The sequence below is a fragment of the Pelobates fuscus genome, chromosome 12 (genome assembly GCF_036172605.1).
Source record: "Pelobates fuscus isolate aPelFus1 chromosome 12, aPelFus1.pri, whole genome shotgun sequence".
Classification (NCBI taxonomy): Eukaryota; Metazoa; Chordata; class Amphibia; order Anura; family Pelobatidae; genus Pelobates; species Pelobates fuscus.
The window spans coordinates 35,835,230-35,851,551 of NC_086328.1; the positions used below are offsets into that span (position 1 = coordinate 35,835,230).

General features: G+C 42.8%; 2 protein-coding genes across 3 annotated transcripts in view; one reads left to right on the forward strand and one right to left on the reverse strand.

Moving 5' to 3' along the window:
- Nucleotides 1–4,933: 4,933 nt before the first annotated feature.
- SLC7A6OS (solute carrier family 7 member 6 opposite strand) lies at nt 4,934–13,830 on the reverse strand. The gene is made up of 5 exons (XM_063438699.1): nt 13,612–13,830; nt 10,230–10,586; nt 8,523–8,720; nt 6,643–6,763; nt 4,934–5,586 (listed from the first exon to the last, which is right to left on the reverse strand). The coding sequence occupies exons 1-5, from the start codon at nt 13,774–13,776 to the stop codon at nt 5,483–5,485; spliced, it is 945 nt and encodes a 314-aa protein (XP_063294769.1). The 5' UTR covers nt 13,777–13,830; the 3' UTR covers nt 4,934–5,482.
- PRMT7 (protein arginine methyltransferase 7) overlaps nt 13,831–16,322 on the forward strand; it is a 32,304-nt gene continuing 29,812 nt past the window's right edge. For both annotated transcript variants that reach the window (XM_063438697.1, XM_063438698.1), the window contains exon 1: nt 13,831–13,978. The gene's annotated coding sequence lies outside the window, so the exon portion shown is untranslated. The remainder of the gene's footprint in view (nt 13,979–16,322) is intronic.

The window sequence follows — 16,322 nt, forward strand, 5'->3', positions numbered from 1 at the left end:
TTAACTTGTCTAGGGCAAAAAGCTTATGATGATGATACTAAAAATACAACTTGGTGGTCGGCTTCAAATGTCTCAGAACCATCTAACCCGTTTGCTAGATATGCCAGTTTAAAGGATGTGTGGTTTGATTTATCCATCACATCTACCTGGAGAGCCCCAGCAAATTTGTACTGGATCTGTGGTAAGAAAGCCTATTCGGAGTTGCCACAGGACTGGGAAGGGGCATGTGTGTTGGGTATGCTCAAACCATCCTTCTTCTTGTTACCGATTGAAACAGGTGAGACTTTAGGTGTTAAAGTGTATGATGTGAATCATAGGAAGAAAAGGGGACCCCTAGAGATAGGCGCCTGGGAAGATAATGAATGGCCTCCCCAGCGTATCATAGATTATTATGGGCCAGCCACGTGGGCAGAAGATGGTACCTTTGGTTATAGAACCCCAATTTATATGCTCAACCGTATTATAAGATTACAGGCGGTGGTTGAGATTATTACTAATGAGACCTCACAAGCACTCAATCTTCTAGCGAAGCATAACACCAGGATGAGGACAGCAGTCTACCAAAATAGATTAGCCTTGGATTACCTTTTGGCAGTAGAGGGAGGTGTATGTGGGAAGTTTAACCTAAGTAATTGCTGTCTTCAAATAGATGACGAAGGGCAAGCAATAGCTGAGCTTACTAGCCATATGGTTAAACTAGTGCATGTGCCTACTCAGGTATGGAAAGGGTACAATCCAAGTAGTTGGTTTGGTAGCTGGTATGAGTGGTTTGGAGGGCTTAAGGCAGTGGTAGGTGGAGTCCTACTGATTTTACTGTTGTGTCTACTCCTACCGTGTCTTATACCCTTAGTAGTTAGGTCTGTGCAAAGCCTGATAGGAAGTATAGCAGAGAGGAAGGCTGCTGCACAGATAATGGCGATATATAAGTATAAGGCTCTAGATCAAGGAGAACCAATGCAGGAAGATGAGTGTTAAAAGATTCACATCATAAGATAAGTCTGGTCTGGTTCATGGTAACCTGAGGTATATGCAAACCAAGGTTAAGTGATGCCTCAAGTAATTGTGAAATATCAGAGGCATCAAAGGGGGGAATGTGATGTAATTCCAGTAAAATACAAGTTTAGCAGGCTAAGATTGCCACAAGGCATATGTATGTATATGTGTTTGTAGTATCAGTTAGTTAATAACACGTAGCTAAGATACTGTCATCACTGTACTGACCAGGTGCAGGAATGTAAGAACTGGAATTACGCGTCCCTCTCCTTTGTATCAGATGAGCCACGTGGTTAGACCGGATGGATGAGTTTAGACTCTATTCATTAAATAGGTTAAGGGTATGTGTGGGTGTAGTTAATTGTGGGAGGAGCTACAGTGCTATATAAGGAATGTACTCTATGTATTCAGTACTCAGACTTTGCTGTATTTTGGTGACGCTAGTCCCTCTGAGTCCCGATCGGTGATCCAATAAAGAATCTCTTCCTTCCTGAAGAAACCTGTGTCCATCTCTCTGTGCTTGGCTTCCGTCAGTTTCTCCGGTATCACTACCGCATGCTGTAGTGGTTATGGAGTCAGGAGAACTGGAAGCTACTACATGGAGCTTCTGTAAGCTCTGCAGTCCAGGGTTGGCTCATTGGTTTAGAATTTTGCTGACCGGTCCCAGCCAATGAGCTTAGCCCTGCGCTGTTATGCTTTACAGACATAAATTCAATTGAGTTTTATTTATTGAATTCAGTTAGCAGAAATTTAAATGTTGCAAGAATTTACAGCCTCGTGCAAGAATAACGAATACCTATTTCATGCTGCATACGCTTTGGGCTATAATCTATGTTGAATAGAAAACCATCTTCGTGCAGAATTTTCTTCTTAAAGCATTTTAATAAAGTATTTTAAATTCATCAAAACTCCTTTCCACCCACCTAGTATCAAATAAATACACCTTGGCTTCCAGCTCTTTTAGTTCTACAGTTCTGAGAAATGTTTACTCCTAGAATGTTTAGAAACGTTGTCCAAAAATAGCTGGTCAGACTGTGCACACCTTATTCTATAAACTGGATGAGCAGAAAGTATGCTTAGCTCATGATACTAAATTGTTTAGAATCAAATTCTAGATAGGACTAAAACAGGGGTTGCGAAAAGGTAGTGCTAAAGTTTATTAATCACAACTCCCATACGATTGCTTGGTTACGATTTTCCATTTAAATGTCTTGTGTAAATGCAGTATGTACAAGTATTGGCAATATTCATGTCACTATTCTGCATGCGAAACGTGTCCCTCCAATAAGCCGTTTCAGCCCCTTGTTTACATAAATCGAGAAATTATGGACGACTAGGTTCCAAGGTATGAATGGTTAAATATACTCTTGAAGGCTATTTGCTGACTCGTTGAAAGGCGCATGTGACATTTATGCCACTCTTATTGCTGAATGGATTTCAATCAAAAAGGAGCACTATAGTCACGCAGACCGCTTCAGCTCAATGAAGTGGTCTGGGTGCCAGGTCCCTCAGGTTTTAACCCTTCAGATGCAAACATAGCAGTTTCAGAGAAACATCTGGGGTTAAGCCAGCCTATAGTGGCTGTTTTCCGGACAGACACTAGAGGCGCAGCTGCGACGCTGGAGGCATATTATGCCTTCATCTCGCAGAGCGTCCATAGGAAAGCATTGGGAAATGCTTTCCTATGGACTCTTTGAATGCGCGCGCGGCACTTGCGCATTCCGCTCCTCTGACGTCTGAGTGGGAGGAGAGCTCAGCAGCGCCGCGGGAGCCCGGCACTGGAATAAGGTAAGCTGCTGAGGGGGTTTTAATCCCTTCAGCTCCACGGGAGGGGGACCCAGAGGGTGGGGACACACTCAGGGCACTATAGTGTCAGGAAAACCACTTTATTTTCCTGACACTATAATGATCCTTTAATACAAATGTGTATTCCTGAAGCTATAGTGAGCTGTTTAGGTGACAACCCCCACCTGCAGGGAGGAAAAAGTTATTAACCTTTTCTTCTTCTCAGCGCGGTTTCAAAGGCTGGCCTCACATCCTTGGCTAAGATCAATGATCTGAACTAATCCATGCTTTCCCATAGAAACATAGGAAAGCATTGTCTGTGCGTTTTACACCGCTATTTCTGCAGAAGTGCCTCTAGTGGCTTGAAGTAACGTCCAATTAGTTTGGACTTTTCCAGTATTACATGTTGTTGGAATTTAACTTTGGAGATTAAAATGGAGCGGTGTGTATACGTTTATTTTTTTTTAAATTTTTTAAATTTTTTATTTTTTTTTAAATTCTTTATTTTTTTCGTGCAAGATAATTACAGGCATACGTAAAGTGCCACAACAGCACAAATAGGAGTCAACAGAAGCGTAAATTTGGCACTGATAAACTGCACATTTTTGTTATTATAGTATAATAGGCTAGACTAGCATGTCTGTATCAACATCGGCTGAGTGGAAGTAATTAAGCTAACAGAGCTAGATAGAAGCACGTTTGGTATATTAAGTAAAGACATGCTGAAAATAAAGACATAAACAAATACCACCAATGGGCCACTGCTTGGGTTAGACCTTAACGTAATGGGTGGGGGAGAGAACGACTGTAGAGTAACAGGGAGCCAAGACTGGGCTCAAAGTCCCGTGTTCATCCGATGCCTTTAGCTTGCTGGCAAGGCTGGGGCAGGTGGTCGGTGTCTTTGGGACCATCGCAGGTGTTATCTCCCTTAGCTGTCAGCCATCTCCCATTGTCCCAGGCTCTTCTCGCTACAGTCAGGCTGGGTCCTTGTGGTGCTGGCAGGTACTGGGCTGCTCGAGTGTGTGAGCTTCTTGCAGGCAAGCTGGGCCGCCGAGGTCTCCGTCTGGGAGTTTGTGTCTGTGCTGGAGCTCTGTGGGTACGCTTAATCCCAGGTGCTGGCTGCGAGGGGTGCTTGCTCCTCTTGACCCTCGGTCCTCTGAAGGCACAGGGAGGTGATATCCCGGTTAAGGTCTCCGTGGGCTTAGATGAGGGGATGGTGGTTTCTTGCTGGCGGGACTCTATCTGGGACCAAAACGCTGCACACAGGGCGTCGAAAGCCGTCTGGAACAGTGTCTCCCAGCAGGACATGTGGTCAGTCGGTGCGGCGGCCATTTTGGATTCGCCACGCACCCCTTGTCGGTGAGGTGACTGTTAGCTTTGATGCCTGGCAGGTGTGGTGGTGTTCCCAGGTGGGGACCGGGATATCCCCCGCCGGTCCAAAGGGGGGGGTGTTGAAAGACCAATTCTGCGCGGTCTGTTTAGCCGACCAGATCCCCAGGAGAGCGGCCGTCCCTCCTGCGGCAGGTCCGCCTGTAGGCCGCAGAGTCAGGAGTCGGGCGATCAGGTGAGTTACTTGCAAGTTGGGCACTCGTGGGTTCGCCTGGATGCCCTTGTTCACGTTGGTGATTTTGCAGGATTTGAGCTGTGGATCGTCGGCCTTTGAATGCCTTATTTCAGTTTTTAGAGCAGGAGCTCGCCGGGCATGCGACTGCTCCGCTTGAGTGTCAGGCCCCGCCCCCGTATACGTTTATATTATGGCGGTGTTCTAATACAGCTCTGGTAAATCCCATCTGCCGTCTAATTCATCAAAGGTATGACCAATTTTATTATAAGACGTGATCTGTTCGTTGTGCTGATTAAGTTACCATGAGATGTATAGGTTGGATTTTGAGTCCATGGATCAATGCGTACATGAATCAATATTTCTTCACTAAACCGTGATCTGAAACTCGAAATACAAAATAGCCAAGCACAATTTACTATTTAGTAAATTAATCTCGTACGTGGTTATTTACTAAAGCGTGATCTGCTGGAAAAGTGAATTAAAACTGAATTTAAAATTTTAAGCACAAAGCATTCGATATTAAAATCAAAAAATAAAACTCATCAGAAATTGCAAAAAAAAAAAAAACCCACAAAACATATTAGAGGGGGGGAAAAATTATTTATTATTAAATATCTAGAGCCCTTTCACTATGGCAAAAAAAAACTTCCAACAACTTTGACAGTATTAGGCAGTATATGCAAAAGGAGAAATACCACCGATAAATAAAGGGCATGACCACCTCAGAAAGTTCTGAACGGTTTACCTCTACTATGAGTGGAGCCGCACACCACTCCACTTACCAAAAGCAATAGTTTGTTCAACCAGAACCCAGTGGTCAAACCCAGAAGCTCTGAGATAGACCTGGTACTATTCCACATGCGAGAACACAATCTAGTCATTTTAAAGAAGGCAGTGCACAATTCATATAGATATTTTTGGTTGTTGCTAATACATGGCAAATACTGATCCATGCCTTACTGAAAGACTGCATTCCAGGGGGTTCTAAAGAGTTTGTTTTACCAAAATGTCGAAATTAGAGGAAAAATAATAATTTGAATATATGTGTTCTTAGTAATTAGAACATTTCTCCAAGATCTGCAAAGAGAGATACCCTCTATAAATGCTATTCATCACTCTTTAACCTCTTATGAGGCGATGTTAGTCCCCATCTTCGCCGTCATCATCCCCCTCCAGAAAACTAAGTTTCTTTTTACGATAAGCGCTCCATCCATCGTTCTCCTCTTCACTTTCTTCATAGTAACCTGTTGAAAGTGGAAAAAGGTCATAGAACATCATACGTTTTGTGCAATGAACCGTTATCGGTTCCATTAAACTACCGGTATCTAAGATTGGGATCAATCAACGGAGTACTAGAATTTCATGAATGCTGTGGTCAGGCCTGAATTGCTGTTTGTTTAGGTACTCCAGACACACCTGATCTATCTATATCTATATCTATATATATATATATATATATATAGGCAAAGTCATAAGATATAGATCAACAATGTTCGCATTAACTTTTTGATTAATGGTGTAGAAGTAAAAACAGAGGGACACCTACATATACATGCTCCATCAAGAACTCGATGTGGGGATACTAGTTACAATTTGGGTAATAAGATGCACAGTCTACAATCTTAGTACCAGAAATAGCAAAAGGAGACATTCCTATAAAAGTACAGTAACAAGCTTTTAAATGCTTAAAAGGTTATCAAATGTGGAGAATGATGGATCCAGAAATAATTTTGTGTGTCTCATTGGCTAAAGTCATGCACACTTTGTATGAAATGGACAATGATCGCAACTCTTATTTTACATTGGAAATAGGGGTAATGTCCCAAGGCACAAGAAGTGTCAATGTTTCATTTGTTTTTGTGTGTGTGGTGTCTCACAGGGAAATTAAGAAAGGAGGGGGATCTCTGGGGAGGGGGGCAGAATCACTTAGTTATCTCTCCCCTCTCAACATCTCGAATTTAAATCTGGACCATAGTCCGGTGTGACGCCAAGCTGGTACAAGTGAGAACTGAAATTACTCTACAAACAGATGATAAACATATTATGGTTGCATTCAGATTGCAAACAGCATAGATTTCTGTTGAGTGAATTTGACTGTTTTTTTTACAAAATGGCAGAGCCACAGACCATGGATAAACTTAATGTTTCAACGTAGATTTCAAATTTTAGACTAAAACAGTCAAATTAAAGAAATATCAGTGGGCTAGGTTTTCACGTGGGTAATTTTTGGCCTACAAGTATAAATTCATGCTAACTTACACTTTGGTGAGTAACCCTAAGAGAGCAAATCTCTCAATTACCTTGATATCTCTCTTCCTGGTCGCTGTCCTCTTCATCGGGATAGTCATTCCTCCAGTTACTCTCTTCATTTTCATCGTCTTCATCCTCGTAAATCTCCTCTGGTTCAATATCATCAGCAACCTGCAAGGAATATGAGTGAATACCGAGTGGTAGGACAGAGACTTAGTTGGCAAGGGACATGCTATGTGCACAGACAGCGGTATGTTGTAAACATAAGACATATACTACATGGACTAGTAGACAAGCTCTACTGCCTGAAGGTCCAAGTGTGGCACTTCACCTCCAAGAGGCAACAACTCTTAAAATGCATCCAACGGGAGCTGATCAGGTGAAATGCACTAATACGCACCAGAAAAATAATAATGGTGGAGATGCATGAAAGCACAAAGAGATAGCACAGTTACAACTGCATCTGTAACACATTTACCAGCATGTATACTTGTGTTCTATGGAGTCATTTCTAATCACAGATTCTAGAGGATAAAACATACGGTATACAGGGAGCTGTTACATTGGCCAACAGCACTAAGAATTGTGCCTGGAAACCTGCTACAGCTCTACTAAGGAAGCAGGCAAATTCAGAGAATGTCAGCTCAAAGCAGTAATATTTTAATCTAGAACGGAGGGTGTACCATCTATCAATCACTTTAAATATAATCATAAGCAAGGTGAAAATCCCAAAAATAGACACTTCCCAAAAATGCCTGGAAAACTTGAAAATCGAAAATAATTATGGACTCAATAATAAGCTAAAAATACAGCACTTTGTTATAGAACTGTAAAAATCAATACAAAGTAACAGAATATATGACCAGCTACAATGTATCAAAGCTAATATAATTAAAGGGACACTATAGTCACCAAAACAACTTTAGCTTAAGGAAGCCGTTTTAGTGTACGGATCATGATCCTGCAGTCTCACTGCTCAATTCTCTGCAATTTAGGAGTTAATCCCATCTGTCTCTGTCCATGCAGCCTTAGCCACACCTCCCGGGGCTGTGACTCACACACCATGCATGAAAACAAAATGGTTTCACTTTCAATTAAATGTAACTTACTTTAAAAGTTCTTATTGCCTGCTCTCTAAAGTGAACTTTAATCATACACAGAATGCTTCTGTGGGGTCTATTGAGCTATCAACAGTGCAGGGGATAATACATTTTAAATTAAATAGAATTTGAAATGAAGGAAGGATAAACATTAGCTGACTCTTTACAGGAAGTCTTTAGGAAGGCTGTGCAAGTCACATGCAAGGAGGCGATTTAACTCCTATATGGCAGATAATTGACACTGCAGGGAAATGATCTACACACCAAAACTGCTTCAATAAGCTTAAGTTTTTTTTGGTGACTATAGTGTCCCTTTAACATATAGAGATAACCATTTCTTGCAGAAGCCAAACAGTACAGAGTATGAGTCAACACCCCTCCCCTATATAAAATATGCTATATTTTAGATTATTATTGGAGTGCACATCCATAATTATTTTCGATAGATCAGAGCATTAACATGCTTTCCATGTAGTTTTCCCTCTAGAGTAGATCTTATAATACATGCTTTACTTTATGCTATTATTAGAGGTAAATAGCCTTTAATGGATTAGGATGCTGAACACTGCTCCCAAGTTAAGTTGTATTTTTTTTTTCCATTTATTTTATTAGGTCATTCCGTCTCTACTGGTCCAGTAATTGTGAAGTTCAGTGCTTGACCAATTTTAATTTTCCTAATTGTTTTCAGTTAGTACCTCTAAATAGTAATACAGCAAAACCACCATTTTTTTATTTTACTTGGTTTACTTTTTTGTGTTTTGCTTACCACATTTTAGTATTTCTATAAATTCCCTATAGTTGAAAACAAAGCTTAGGGTATGCACTATTACCAGTTCTTGCTCCTGAGTGTACGGCTGGACAGAAAGGATGTCCTGGATCCAGTTGTGAGGAGAGGCCTCGGCATAATAAATGTCATACACAAACTCCTCGTTGTTCTCCCGATGCTCCAGGCCTTGGTCGGATACAGTAAGCTTCTCCCTGATCATCCTCATAGAGTTACATACGATGGTTTCCGGATCGCTGTCTTGCTGGAAAAAGAAGCCAGTAAGTCATCCATTAGTTGGCTTCATCTGAAATTGTCACAAATACAGCAAAAAAGGAATGTATTGCCAGAGCAGCTTATAATTCTTTTCAATGACAGATCAATGTGTGGTACAAGCCCTGGCACTCACAGGGTTAAAGGGCCATTGGGATAACTGTAGCACACTAATTTTCATTAAATCAGTGCTAACAGTAACATAACAGAACCGGATTCCCAAATGTGATCTTTTACCCATAATGCGACATACAATCATTCCATAACCTTTATCCTATACAGAATGAGCATTAATTCTTGTAAGGAAAAAACAAAAAGTAATCATATACTGAGTTAAATGACATGATCATGAAAAGGGACACTATAGGCACCAGACCACTTCATCTCATTGAAGTAGTTCATGTGCAGTGTCCCTGTTTCCTTAACCCGGCAATGTAAAACATTGCAGTGTTTAGACAGCTTCTAGTTCATGCAGGTTCACAGAGTTTGACTTTGTGAAGTGACACTGGATGGGATGTCCTCATGTTTTGCATGAGGACGTCCAATGTGTTGAAAATCCCCATAGGAAAGCCCATATGGGGAAGACCTACTGTGCGTGCAACCCATACGCATTAGGTTCGCCCCAATCAGCTGATTTTGGCAGAGGAGGATCCTGACATAGTGCTGAGGGATCAGCAGGGGCAGAGAGTTCCTATAGTGTTAGGAATACAGCTCTGTATTATTAACACTATAGTGTTCCTTTAAAAATATTGGTCTTTTTATTTTATTTTTTATTTTTAAATCTTCTCATTCTGCCTATATGCTGTGCTCTATTTCTAATGTTTAATATTTCCACAATATGGTTGTTTGTAGGGATTATGTTAAATCCTGCTCATTTCTTGCTCTGTGGCACACAAATCAGATTTTCCTTCCTAGCTATGATGACTGAGGTCAATCATCAAACAAGTTATTTACTAAAGTGAATTTCAGATTTTATGCTCAAAAGAGCCAAAATGGAAATGCTTTCAGTTTAGTTACTGTGGCCTTTAATTTGAAATGTCATTATAATAAATAATCCTGATTGTAAATAATGCAAAGAGGATCCGAGACCCTGCCCTTAGTCACCCGTCCCTCCAGATGTGGATGGCCAGTTGATGACTGCAATGGATGGGAAGAGAATTGTGAGGCTGGGCGATGCCTGGCTTACGCACTTGGAGTTAAACATTAAATCTGATTGAGCCTCCAGGAAAAAGGGCCATGAGAGAATAGCCTCTACACTTAAACAGTAATTGACAATAGGTAGATTTGAAGAAAACCAAAGCAAAAACAGAACAAGAAGAGTAAGACTATTACACATAATGCATGTGGCAACTATCACAGATTAGGAAAGTGTTTTAAAATCACCCACTTAAATTATCACTATATTAATATACACACTATGCATCCAGGAAATGTCCATCTATGCATGTATGTATATTATTATACGCAACTCATGAACGGGTTGCTGGGCAGACAAACAAACCTTTAACTCCTCGGGTGGTGTTTCTGGTTCCTCTTGGACCATATCAAACAACTGGAAGTTGCTGTTGGTCTCTGTATGTCCTGTCGCACAAACTGAAGCTTCCGTTCTTGATTGAGTGCTTAACGGGGGACTGTCAGGGCTGGTAGGTTGGTCTGATTCATCTGAAAATACTTCTGCCTCTGTAAGTGTGGGCCTGAGACTTGAGACTACTCGGTATCTGCTGTTTTGACGTTTAACGTGCTTCCACGTCCGTAGCTCTTCTTGGATTCTCTGCTTGCTTCCACTGGAAGGGTGCAAGGCTTGACAGGCACGGTCACGGGAAAGTGCTTCATTGATGTACTTTTGGAGGGGCTCATTCTGATAAAAACAACAGACAAGAATCAATTGAGAGCTTATCTCAATAACAGTTTAAAATCACCCCCCCCCCCCTAATAAAAACTGTATTAAATAAAATTCAATAAAACATCAATACAATGAAAAAACAACAAATGTCTGTTTAAACAGAAGTCAATATGCATTCAGATGTTTTTTTAATTAAATGTTAAGAGTGCAAATACAGTGGAATACCCCATAATATGTCTGCATCTCATGAATTGCTATTAAATGGGTCCTCTGAAGACCACCACCACCACCACCACCACCACCACAGCTCATTGTATTTTTTTATAGCATGTAAACAGTCTGTGGGCCATTTCCTCCTGGGTTTGTCAATGCATTTTATCTTTATAAAATATTCAGAAGTGATATTGTGCTGATGAGGCAGGTTTGATGAAGCCGTAATGAGATAAAGATAGGCCTGAATTGATTTATTATCAGCATTTAGAAAGCGCCAACATATTCTGCAGCGCTGTACCATGTGGAAAAAATACAGTACAATATTCACAGTCTAATACAAAAGGTAGATCGGCTCTGATCCTAAACCGAGATCTAGTCACTCATTTACACAAAGTACTACCTACAGGGCACTATGCAAGTAACTAGGTTAGAGCAAAATTAATCAAGTATGTATAACTACATCTCCAAGTACAACCTTAAAGGGGAACGCTACAGGTTAACTGAGCTCTCCCTAGTACTCATTGACTACCCTCTTCTCAAGTGCCTTGTTAGTGCCAGGCTGGATGGAACGGACATTAATAATGCAGATTTCCCATGACCAAGGTGGCTGAAAGGCTGAAAGGGGATGGTCTCTGGGTGTCAGGCAGTGTTCATTTTGTCGACTAAATATTTTTGAGATTTAGTCGACAAAAACTATTCCGATGACTAATATACAACTAAAATTAAAATGGCTTTATAGTCAAAAGACTATGACTAAAACTGAATTAAAATTTGCTGCCAAAATTAACACTTCCCAGAGGGGCTATGGAGGGGTCAAAAGAGACAGTCCAGGTCTTGGGATAGAGACACCTAGAGGGGCTGAGAAAACACAAAGAGACATCGAGGGGCTGGGGAAGGGGCTTTAACTAAACCCATTAGAATTTTGTTGTGTTGTCTAAAATTACTGGAGATTAAGTCAACAAAAAAACAAACAATTCAAATGACTAAAATCAAAGTGTCTTTTTAGTCAAAAGACTATCACTAAAACTAAATTTCCACCAAAATTAACACTGGTGGCAAATAGAGGCTGTGAAAACATATGCATACCTCCCAACATTGAACCTAGGTTACCGTACCAGGAATGCACTTACATTACACTTTGTGTAGTGCTGAATAATGAGTCAGGTTGTACTTTTTGAGGATGTCTGCTTGATGTCCTCAGAGCTTGGGAGGTATGCTTACAGCATCTTAAAGGAATATGCCAAGCACCACAACCACTACAGCATACTGTAGTGATTATCATGCCAGGATTCCCATTGAAGCCCCCCACCACAAAAAAAACACTTGAGAATTGTTTGACTTCTAAACTGAAGACACCTGCTCCCAGCTTCCTCTCAGCCATTTTGAGAGCTAGAAACTCCTGCCTACGAATTTCTGCTGGTTCTACTCAGCTAAGCACTGCAGTACCCTGCTAGCTCGCTGGCTGAGAATGTCAGTTGAGTGTTTAGATCAGTAAGATAACTTCAGGCTCTCTGATGGATGTAGGGGAGGCAGGGAGTGGCAGCCAGCATTCTGATTACTTTCAAAGGGGCTCGGCAGGGCACCATAACCTACACCACACTGTGTTAGTTATGGTACTAGGAGTGTTACCACTACACTGAGGTAGCTAGTGTGGCCCTTTAAGGCTGGCAGTGCATCATGGTAGTTATACTACTACAATAGCCAGGGGTCTTCATTTAGATTGTAAGCTTGTTTGGACAGAGCCTTCTTCATCTACCGTTCCCATGTGTCATAAATGTTTTGTTAGCATTAAAAGGTTTCTCCAACCCTTTTTTGTACTGAATAGAATGATGGCCTACTGGCATTATTGTATCAGTGCCCACTTTAAAGTAAGCCATTACTCATGATTGGAGCTCAGCGCAGAACAAAGCTACCGATACTGCGCGGTGCACCCCTGTGTGATGTCACGGGAGCCGCACCGAGCTCCAATCATAGGTTTATCATAGAGAATCCTCTGATTTCATGATTTAATGGTCTCAGGACGCATGTGCACACTCTGAGCCCCCTGGGGGACAGACTGAATGAAGGAGGAAGGGAGGATTAGAAAGAAAGAAAAAAAGAATGCAGCAGAGTGTATAAGGAGGCCTAAATTCAGTGAAAAGGGGGGGCGGGGCAAGCCTACAAGGAAGCAGTTAAAGGACCACTATAGTGCCAGGAAAACAAACTTGTTTTTCTGGCTCTATATGGTCTTTGGGTCCCCCACCCTCAGGGTCCCCCTTCCGCCGGGCTGAAGGGGAAGGAAGGGGGTTAAATGCTTACCTTTCTCCAGCACCGGGCTCCCTCGGCGCTGGGGACTCTCCTCCCTCTTCTGACGTCATCCGCCGATTCAATCAGTCCATAGGAAAACATTTCTCAATGCTTTCCTATGGACATCAGTGTCTTCTCACTGTGATTTTCACAGTGAGAAGCGCCTCTAGCGGCTGTCAGTGAGACCGCCACTAGAGGCTGGATTAACCCACATGTAAACATAGCAGTTTCTATGAAACTGTTATGTTTACAGCAGGCAGGGTGAAACCTAGATGGACCTGGCACCCAGACCACTTCATTGAGCTGAAGTAGTCCTTTCGTAAATTACAGTAGTGACATTAGGCAGAGCAAGTCACTTAAGTGGTTATGGTGGTTGCAGTGACCATTTCTAGGTATGTCCTGTTTACCCATTGTACAGCGCTGCAGGCTGTGTTGGCGCTATATAACTCATGGTGTGATTCCGGCCAGTCCCATAGTGCTGCCAGCAGTGACAGTCTGCCCGGCTCCCATGGCAGCACGTGGTTCCCAGCCCGGGGCTTGCCTGCGAGCTGACGGTGGCTGCGAGTCTGAACACTTGGGTGGTGACCACCGGCCCGGGCTCCGCCGCCTCCTCCTGCTCCACGCGGAGCCTCTTACAGCTGATCACCAGCGCCTCCGCCGGGTCCGCTCCGCGCTTCCTCTTCACACGCAGCACGGAGGCCTCCATGGCAACGCGCAATGCCGAGCGGCGCGGAGGGATGACGTCACGCAGGAAGCGGGGCGGGCGGGCGCGCGCGGCCATCTTGTGTGTGGCAGAGAAATGTCGGGACATGTGCTTTGCGCAGCGGTGCATGATGGGAAGATGTCAGCCTCCACCCTGTTGGCATTGTGAGTCCGGATTGGAGATTGCCCAGCGTGCCGGGATATCGGTAATAACGTGTTTCACGGCTTGCTTTACGGTTTGTGGCAGTTCAGACCGGTCCCCGGTATCCTCTTCATAATGAAATAGGCCACACACACCATATAACCCAATGACAGTCACCCTATCCCACTTTAATAATGGCACAGCTTAATATAATGAACGCAGAATGACTGACTGCCTGCTCAGTGACATCAGGGATCACCGACATGTCAACACAACTCCCAGAGCCACTGCTGTATAACTGTGTGTTCTACCCCTCCTCCCCCCTCCAAACCAAAAAACAGCCAACAAGTAGTGTCCGAAGTCCGGCAACACACACACACACACAGCCATACACCTATACATACACACACACACAGACAGACATACACACACAAAGCCATACACCTAAAAACACAGCCATACATACAGACAGCTATACACACACACACACACAGCCATACACCTATACATACACAGCTATACACACAGACAGACATACACAGCTATACACACAGACAGACATACACAGCTATACACACAGACAGACATACACATACAAAGCCATACACCTAAAAACACACCCATACAGACATACATCTATACACACAGAGAGACATACACAGCTATACACCTACACATACAAAGCCATACACCTAAAAACACACCCATACAGACATACATCTATACACACAGAGAGACATACACAGCTATACACCTACACATACAAAGCCATACACCTAAAAACACAGACAGCCATACACATACACAGCTATATATACACAGACAGACATACACAGCTATACACCTATACATACACAGCTATACACACAGACAGACATACACAGCTATACACACAGACAGACATAAACATACAAAGCCATACACCTAAAAACACACCGATACATACAGACATATATCTATACACACAGACAGACATACACAGCTATACACACAGACAGCCATACATATACACAGCCATACATATACACAGCCATACACACAGACAGCCATACACAGACAGCCATACACAGACAGCCATACACACAGACAGCCATACACACAGACAGCCATACACAGACAGCCATACACAGACAGCCATACTCGTCTACACACAGACAGCCATACTCGTCTACACACAGACAGCCATACTCGTCTACACACAGACAGCCATACTCGTCTACACACAGACAGCCATACTCGTCTACACACAGACAGCCATACTCGTCTACACACAGACAGCCATACTCGTCTACACACAGACAGCCATACTCGTCTACACACAGACAGCCATACTCGTCTACACACAGACAGCCATACTCGTCTACACACAGACAGCCATACACGTCTACACACAGACAGCCATACACGTCTACACACAGACAGCCATACACGTCTACACACAGACAGCCATACACGTCTACACACAGACAGCCATACACGTCTACACACAGACAGCCATACACGTCTACACACAGACAGCCATACACGTCTACACACAGACAGCCATACACGTCTACACACAGACAGACATACACGTCTACACACAGACAGACATACACATACAAAGCCATACACCTAAAAACACACACAGACAGACATACATCTATACACACAGAGAGACATACACAGCTATACACCTACACATACAAAGCCATACACCTAAAAACACACCCATACAGACATACATCTATACACACAGAGAGACATACACAGCTATACACCTACACATACAAAGCCATACACCTAAAAACACAGACAGCCATACACATACACAGCTATATATACACAGACAGACATACACAGCTATACACCTATACATACACAGCTATACACACAGACAGACATACAAAGCCATACACCTAAAAATACACCGTTACATACAGACATATATCTATACACACAGACAGACATACACAGCTATACACACAGACAGCCATACATATACACAGCCATACACCTATACACACAGACAGCCATACACACAGACAGCCATACACACAGACAGCCATACACACAGACAGCCATACACACAGACAGCCATACACACAGACAGCCATACACACAGACAGCCATACACACAGACAGCCATACACACAGACAGCCATACACACAGACAGCCATACACACAGACAGCCATACACACAGACAGCCATACACACAGACAGCCATACACACAGACAGCCATACACAGACAGCCATACACAGACAGCCATACTCGTCTACACACAGACAGCCATACTCGTCTACACACAGACAGCCATACTCGTCTACACACAGACAGCCATACTCGTCTACACACAGACAGCCATACTCGTCTACACACAGACAGCCATACTCGTCTACACACAGACAGCCATACACGTCTACAC